The sequence below is a fragment of the Pollicipes pollicipes genome, unplaced genomic scaffold, assembly GCF_011947565.3.
Source record: "Pollicipes pollicipes isolate AB1234 unplaced genomic scaffold, Ppol_2.1 Scaffold_4002;HRSCAF=4701_pilon_pilon_pilon, whole genome shotgun sequence".
Lineage (NCBI taxonomy): Eukaryota > Metazoa > Arthropoda > Thecostraca > Pollicipedomorpha > Pollicipedidae > Pollicipes > Pollicipes pollicipes.
The window spans coordinates 14,882,899-14,891,707 of NW_023596420.1; the positions used below are offsets into that span (position 1 = coordinate 14,882,899).

Here is an 8,809-nt window from a genome sequence, read left to right on the forward strand (position 1 = left end):
TTAAATTGAGCCGTTGAATTCAAACGAAATACATAGAAGCGGATGTCGACAAGCTACAGGTGTCTACGCCGCTTTGTAGAGAGTGCCGGGTACCCGCACCACATACAAATGCGGCGTCAAACCTGAACTCGACAAGGATGACACACCTGACCTACCCATCGCTGTCAGAGGTGCTGGGAAGTCAGCATGTGTCAGCACGCGTAACACGGCTCCCGTCCCGCTATATAACGTCCGGACGGCTGGCGGAGGGCGCCACACCACCCACCGGTCCGACGAGATGACGGCGCTGCCGCTGCTGCTGCTGCTCGCTGCGACCGCCGCCGCCATGAGTAAGTTACGTACTCTAGCTAGTGCGATAAGATCGCTGAATTAATCATTACAGACACAACGCAACACAACATCTTGTCGGCTTCCATGTCTAACACATAAACTGACGAGTGTTTCGTAGCTATCAGAGTGCTGTATCGGCACATTGGTAGTACCTTTTGTGCTGATCAGTGCAGTCTCCGCTCCCTCATGCTGCGCACGCCCGCCACGAGAGGACCGTGTCCCTTTTTTAAATCCAATACATATAACTTAAAAGTTCCCCTGCGCCTACGTCTTTCAGCAAGTGATCCAATTGTGTGGCTGTTGCCAATCGGTGCTCCTCAGACTTTTGCAAAGCAACATTCGACCCTTTTCCCATCTCACCGCGTCCATTAAGTCTCATATGTCACCAACGCCACCGCCGCGCGTCCCACAGTGCCGGGTGGCGAGGACATGGCGCGGATCCAGCGCATCCTACAGTCGCCGGCCGCCCGCAAGGTGGTGGACGAGCTGGGCCTCACCGTGCCCGAGATGCCCCAGTACGATGTCATGGCCAACATCGAGAACGTCGACATCAACCAGCTGGCGACGCAGGCCGGCGAAAGCGGATGCCTGCCGGCCGGCGTCAGCTTCGCCGACAGCACACGAGACACCGTGCGCAACTGCATCCGGGACTCTTACAACGCCGTCAAGAGTAACCCGCTGGGTCGACCCCAGCGGCCTGCCCGACGCCGCTGGGGCCGCAGCCTGATCGAAAACATCAAGGCGCGCGCGCAGCAGCGGGCCATGACGCTCATGCAGACGTGCCTGCTTGCCAACCTCAGCCTGACGGCCGACGGCCAGCTCAGCCAGAGCGGCGTCGACGCCATAGTTGATGGCATGACGGCACCCGACGACTTCAAGCAGCACAAGAAGCAGCTGGCGCAGGTGTGCATCGCCGAGACGCCCGCCGCACTGAGCGGTGCCGCGCGCCAGCAGTTCCAGCTGCGCTGCCTCGGCGAACTGAACGGGCTCGACTGTGCGCTAGGCGTCGCCAACCAGACGTCACCGACGCTGGAACTGGCCGCGCGCGAGTCGGCCGGCAAGTGTCTGAAGAAGGGTCTGCGGCCGTCGGCGCGCGCCACCATAGCCCATGCCGCCTGCACGGCCGAGGACGTGTCGTCGCTCATGCGCCAGCGGCTGACGGCGACGGCTGCCGGCCGGCGACGCCGCGACACCGACGCCATGATGCTGCTGCGCCACATCGGCGGCCTGGAGGGCGTCGAGCGCGCGCTGGGCGTCGGACCGACGCCGCGGCCGTGCCGGCCCACGCTGTTCCGCCGCTGCCCGCCGCCGCCGCCGAAGCGTCAGCTCACCGAACAGCAGGTGGACGAGTACATCGCACGTGCCGAGGCCGTCGTCGGCCCTCTGGACCAGGTGTTCGCCGGCGTGCCGCAGCGGGCCGACAGCATCACCGCCTGCTTCCTCGGCGCCATGGACACGCTCAACGACGACGGCAGCGTCAACGTGGACGCCTTCCGCGCCATGGTGGCCGAGTTCAACGGCGACGACGAGGAGACCGTCGCACAGCTGCAGGCCACGCTCACCAAGGTCATCGACAACTGCGAGACGGAGGGCCTCACCGGCAGCGCGCACGAGTTCCACGCGTGCATTAGCACGGGCGTCGCCTACGCCTGCCGCGTGCACGAGCTGAGCAGTGGTGCCGACCAGCCGGCCGGCTAGCAGCCTGGCGTCCCGCCCTGGACCTGCCCATATCGACTCATCGTACTACGGTCCTTTGTACGCATCACTGTTGTCCCTCGTGTAAAGCGTCGCATCGGATGTCACTTAAAGTATCTTCACACCTTCACTCAGACCACTTCCGTTGTATGTTCGACCACGCCAGAAACCTTTTCAGACTGAATAAATATTGTCTTAATTCGTGACGTGATAAAACGTGTTGATTTTAGGGAGCACTAGCAGGTTGGGGAGTTTGACAGCATCAGAAATATGTGTCACAGATATGTCCTGTCGCGTGTAATAAATGTGTGCTCGTAAAAATAGAGCTATTTGTCTTTTGAAGAAGACCTTACTGCATGTACAGAAACAGATGCTACAGCACAAAGGAAATGCGAAAATGTGCTGTTTGCAAATAGCAACAAAGAATATATGCCAAAGGCTTCAATGGGTGGCTTGCGTTGGCACTGCACCACACACGGTATTGCACGAGGATAACGCCGGAGGGCAGAACCTGCAAAAGGTTGAAATAATGCACGCTGCGCCAAAAAAGAAAGAGGGAACTTTAAGGTTAAGCTATCATATCTCGGTTCCGTGGCCTACCAAAAAATTTCATCATTACGAATGCCAGGGGTCTAGAAATTGCATTGGCTACTGACATACGTTAATCAATTCTACAACCTGAGGTGGAATGCAAACCATGTCAATTCAATATCTCTAAAGAAGTGTACAGCATCAGGCTCCATATGTGTCTGCTATCTTAAGCATGTGTTATAACGTACACGGAGTTAAAAGACAACAAAAAATAGACAAACTGTGAGAAGGCTTTCACGCACACCACAAGCAGTATCCGCACGATGCGCAAAGTGGTTCGAGAAATAAACTGCCTTCAGGTTTAGTTTGATGCAAAACATGCCCCCTTTTCGGAAAACAAAGCTCAAGGATCGTATATGCTTCTCTTTTTGAGTCAGAGATGATTCCAGTAAATTTGCGAGGAACCTTATGCACATAACTAACACGGTGCTGATAGCACTATTCCACGTAAAAAAGCGAAGCCAATGGACAGATAATTGATAATTCGGCTACATGCCTTTACCGAAATGAAAATCAGTACCCGATAGTCGATTATCGATTTATATATATATATATATATATATATATATATATATATATCGCTTGTCGAATATTATCAACAGACAGATTTTGCAAAGATGCACTCGTCTCTCGGCATGTCTGTCGGATATGACCTTTTCTAAACACTACCGATGGACAGGTTAGCTCGAGACATACGATAGTACGCAAAATGTGCGCAGTGCGTCATATTGAAAAAAAAAACGATTTGGGGGATGATGATAAAATAGTGCACCAGGCATGCCGAATCGCTTTTGATGGGTCACATTATGAAACTCACTTGAGGTTACCGGGCGTGATCCAACGATATCCATACAACAGACGATATACGATACCAGCACACCACCTCAGAAGTTATTCAACGTTATATGACTCGAATCATATCACAGCCTGCAACTGACAGAGCACAAGCCCTTCTCTTTTCCTTGGAAAAGCCATCCCTCCCACCGATGCACATTATGAGTCGTGGGGACCACTGCAGTCAATCTCAGGACGAGGGGTGAGGTCTCCTAGTCGAATGGGTGGAGGGGAATGTCCAGCCTCAACTTTGCAAAAGACATTGGGTTAAATCTGGGGAAAAAGCCGTTGCCGCAATAACTCAACCGTATTTCTAGTCATTTTGCGATGATCAATCTCCAAACTTATGTTGCACAACTATGCTCCCTGCTCAGTACAGATGTGATGGCTCTTTCGACCCTGATTGTTCGTAATGGTGTGTGAGTGCTGTCCGATTTCTTAGGCAATAAAAGAATCGAATCCAGAATTAACACAACTTACCTAGACTTAGGGAGAGGAATGAAAATAAGACTGAGGTCAAAAACAACCTGTTATCTTAATGAAGAGCTTGATTTACTGGTAGTTCATGATGGTCATATCAAATTTCTTTATAGCAGGGACCGCAACAGACATCTTCCAAGGACCTCTGAAAGGTCAGTGGGACCCAAGTACCTTAAATGACCCAGATCAACCTTTCATTTGGTAGGAATGTACCGCCAAGCCTAATCCATAAAGAAGATTTGAACCGAAAAATGAAGGCAATCTCGTAGGTTTTTGGTCAAAATGACCTACGATAGGTAAAAGGTAATTGACCTAAAGTGAACACTAGTAACCTCACGTTTAGACAAGGTATCTAGGTCCAGGGCGGTTGTACGAGGTCTGGGGGCACTTTGGAAATCAATGCTGAGTTCGAACGAATTTGACCCGAAAGCCATGACCGATGGGCCTCAAAACTTGTTTTATAGAAGTGTGTTAACCTATAGACTAACTTGCGCTGTGGATTTAGCGTCATCATCGTAACCATGTTAATGAAAAAAGCATGCAATAGAAATGCAAGTGTCTCAACCCCCCTTAGTCTTTGAGATCTCAGGGGGCAAATTAACCGCAACCAGCCACCCGGACGGGTGTTATAGAGCAGCACAAATTAAATCACCATTACAGGCACAGATAACCATGAGGTTTGTTGTTTTCCAGCCTCGTATTGCTAGATGACAAATGCAGTAGTTTGCAGTTACGTCATGATATCGTGAGAGTCTCATGTAGTGTGATGATCAACAATAGGAACGTGTGCAGACTGCCTTACAGGAAATGTTAAGATCAGAAATGTGCGGAACATGCATGATCGCTCTCCTGGGCAAGTGTGGAGCGATTAGAAGAGAAAACCAAGCGTCAAGCAGCTCTGCCAGGAAATGCAAAGCCGCGTGTAATGCTGCCAACTGAATACAACAGGCGGCTGATGTACCATGGCACGCACAAAACACAGTCGATACTTATTACGGCTTATATCATTTCCTGCTCACACAGCCGCGAAATTCAGTGGCTTTTGTCTCACGCATTTATCCCATTCACAACACATATTTTTTGCATAAACCTCATGTCTTTTATGTGTTAAACATGTCTTCACAGCGGACAACGTAGTCCAACAATACATTTCCCAACATGCTCAGAGCCGTATCCTTTGTTCCACTTCATATAGACAGACGTAAGATCACTGGGTTTTAGCCACATGACCTACTTTGTTTCATCTTAGAGATTCTAAAGCGATCCAATACTGCGTTGCGAAGGCAAAAAGGTGTAAGTGTTATTTGAACTAATGGCGCTTAGGCCGTGTTGCCTCTGAAGGACAGAACAATTTTCCTTAAATTGAGCCGTTGGCTTCAACCGAAATACAAATAAAGGGATGGCTACAGGCTACAGATGTTTATGCCGCTTTTGCAGAGGGTACCCGGTGCACGTACTATCCAAAAAAACGCGTTAAACCTGAACTCGACAAGGATGACACACCTGACCTACCCATCGCTGTCAGAGGTGCTGGGAAGAGTCAGCATGTGTCAGCACGCGTAACACGGCTCCCGTCCCACTATATAACGTCCGGACGGCTGGCAGAGGGCACCACACCACCCACCGGTCCGACAAGATGACGGCGCTGCCGCTGCTGCTGCTGCTCGCTGCGACCGCCGCCGCCATGAGTAAGTTACGCACTCTAGCTAGTGCGATAAGATCGCTGAATTAATCATTACAAACATAACGCAACACAATATCTTGTCGGCTTCCATGTCTAACACATAAGGTCACGAGTGTTTCGTAGCTATCAGAGTGCTGTATGGGTACATTGGTAGTAGCTTGTGCTGATCAGTGCAGTCTCCACCCGTCCACGCTATGAACGCCCGCCATGAGAGGACCGTCTCACTTTTTTAATCCAATGCATATAACTTAAAAGTTCCCTGCGCCCACTTGTCTCAGCAAGTGGTTCAACAGTGTAGCTGTTGCCAATTCGGTGCTCCTCAGACTTTTCCAAAGCAACATTCGACTCTCTTTCCCATCTCACCGCGTCCACTAAGTCTCATATGTCACCAACGCCACCGCCGCGCGTCCCACAGTGCCGGGTGGCGAGGACATGGCGCGGATCCAGCGCATACTACAGTCGCCGGCTGTCCGCAAGGTGGTGGACGAGCTGGGCCTCACCGTGCCCGAGATGTCTCAGTACGATGTCATGGCGAACATCGAGAATGTCGACATCAATCAGCTGGCAACGCAGGCCGGCGACAGCGGCTGCCTGCCGGCCGGTGTCAGCTTCGCCGACAGCACACGAGACACCGTGCGCAACTGCATCCGGGACTCTTACAACGCCGTCAAGAGTAATCCGCTGGGTCGACCCCAGCGCCCTGCCCGACGCCGCTGGGGCCGCAGCCTGATCGAAAACATCAAGGCGAGCGCGCAGCAGCGGGCCATGACGCTCATGCAGACGTGCTTGCTTGCCAACCTCAGCCTGACGGTCGACGGCCAGCTCAGCCAGAGCGGCGTCGACGCCATAGCTGACGGCATGACGGCACCCGACGACTTCAAGCAGCACAAGAAGCAGCTGGCGCAGGTGTGCATCGCCGAGACGCCCGCCGCACTGAGCGGTGCCGCGCGCCAGCAGTTCCAGCTGCGCTGCCTCGGCGAACTGAACGGGCTCGACTGTGCGCTAGGCGTCGCCAACCAGACGTCACCGACGCTGGAGTTGGCCGTGCGCGAGTCGGCCGGCAAGTGTCTGACGAACGGCCTTCGGCCGTCGGCGCGCGCCATCATGGCCCATGCCGCCTGCACGGCCGAGGAGGTGTCGTCGCTCATGCGCCAGCGGCTGACGGCGACGGCTGCCGGCCGGCGACGCCGCGACACCGACGCCATGATGCTGCTGCGCCACATCGGCGGCTTGGAGGGCGTCGAGCGCGCGCTGGGCGTCGGACCGACGCCGCGGCCGTGCCGGCCCACGCTGTTCCGCCGCTGCCCGCCGCCGCCGCCGAAGCGTCAGCTCACCGAACAGCAGGTGGACGAGTACATCGCACGTGCCGAGGCCGTCGTCGGCCCTCTGGACCAGGTGTTCGCCGGCGTGCCGCAGCGGGCCGACAGCGTCACCGCCTGCTTCCTCGGCGCCATGGACACGCTCAACGACGACGGCAGCGTCAACGTGGACGCCTTCCGCGCCATGGTGGCCGAGTTCAACGGCGACGACGAGGAGACCGTCGCACAGCTGCAGGCCACGCTCACCAAGGTCATCGACAACTGCGAGACGGAGGGCCTCACCGGCAGCGCGCACGAGTTCCACGCGTGCATTAGCACGGGCGCCGCCTACGCCTGCCGCGTGCACGAGCTGAGCAGTGGCGCCGACCAGCCGGCCGGCTAGCAGCCTGGCGTCCCGCCCCAGACCTGTCCATATCGACTCATTGGACTCCGGTCCTTTGTACGCATCACCGTTGTCCCTCGTGTAAAGCGTCGCATCGGATGTGTCACTTCAAGTATCCTCACACCTTCACTCCGATCATTGCCGTTGTATAGTCAACCACGCCAGCACTCTCTGAGACATTGCCTTAGTTCACTTAGTATCAAATTCAGAGAATATCACTAACCACGAATGTTCCCCTGCTTCCTTGTATCAAAATATGTGATGTTTATGCGCTATCTCGTGTAATGAATGTTTGCTTGACGCCTGACAATCCTTTAAAGAAAGCATTAAAAGTTATACAGGCACAGATGCTGAAACGCAGTGAACATAAAAAACGCGCCGTTTTAGAAGAGCAATAAGGAATATATGGCAACGAATTTAATATGTGGCGTCCGGGCACGCGTCGCAAATAGAACCGCACACTGACCTTACAGGAGAGAGCCCCTGGAAAACATCAAAATAGTGCATAGGTATTGTAGCGAGAAAATCCTGGAGCAAACACGAAAGCTTCATCGACCATTCCTCAGCTCAGTGATCTTACGAACAAGCTTATTCTTATCCTGGGGTCAGGCAACTACATTTACTGTTGGCCAACATTCACTGGCATATTGGATTACGTATTTGAGTCACGGTCAAAAACGTTGATCAATTCCATCATTTGGGGCAGAATGCAAACCGTCTTATTTCAATGTCTCTATAGAAGTGCTCAACATTAGGCTCCCTATGTTTCTTCTATGTGTCTGTTACCGTAAGCATGTTTTACAACTTACACGGAGTTAAAAGACACACATAATACATACATCATACAACATAAGTATACATATATACATACATACATATAGATATATATATATATATACATATATATATATATATATATATATATATATATATATACATATATATATATATATGTGTGTGTGTGTGTGTGTGTGTGTGTGTGTGTGTGTGTGTGTGTGTGTGTGTGTGTGTGTGTGTGTGTGTGTGTGTGTGTGTGTGTGTGTGTGTGTGTGTGTGTGTGCGTGTGTGTGCGTGTGTGCGCGCGCGCGTGCGTGCGTGCGTGCGTGCGTGCGTGCGTGCGTGCGTGCGTGCGTGCGTGCGTGCGTGCGTGCGTGCGTGCGTGTGTGTGTGTGCGTGTGTGTGTGTGTGTAATACAGGGATCTTACATATCATCAGCCGACCTTTACCAACAGACAGTTGTTGCAAACATCCACTAAACACTCGTTATGTCTGTTGGTTATAGCCTTTTCTAAACACTACCGATGGGTAGGTTAGCTCGGGACATACGATAGTACGCAAAAAGCGCGAAAAGTGTGTCATTTTGAAAAATACGATATCAGGGATCATTATAAAACAGTGCATCAGGTATACCGAATCGCTTTTAACGGGTCAGAATATGAAACTCACTTGAAGTTACCGTGCGTGATACAACGATATACATACAACAGACGAGAT

The 8,809-nt window shown here is 52.4% G+C and overlaps 1 protein-coding gene across 1 annotated transcript; it reads left to right on the plus strand.

Moving 5' to 3' along the window:
- The first annotated feature begins 258 nt into the window (after window positions 1-258).
- Window positions 259-2,601, plus strand: LOC119093235 (uncharacterized). Its single transcript, XM_037216151.1, has 2 exons — window positions 259-329; window positions 743-2,601. Exons 1-2 carry the CDS (start codon window positions 278-280, stop codon window positions 2,026-2,028), a joined length of 1,338 nt encoding a protein of 445 aa, XP_037072046.1. The 5' UTR covers window positions 259-277; the 3' UTR covers window positions 2,029-2,601.
- Window positions 2,602-8,809: the final 6,208 nt, after the last annotated feature.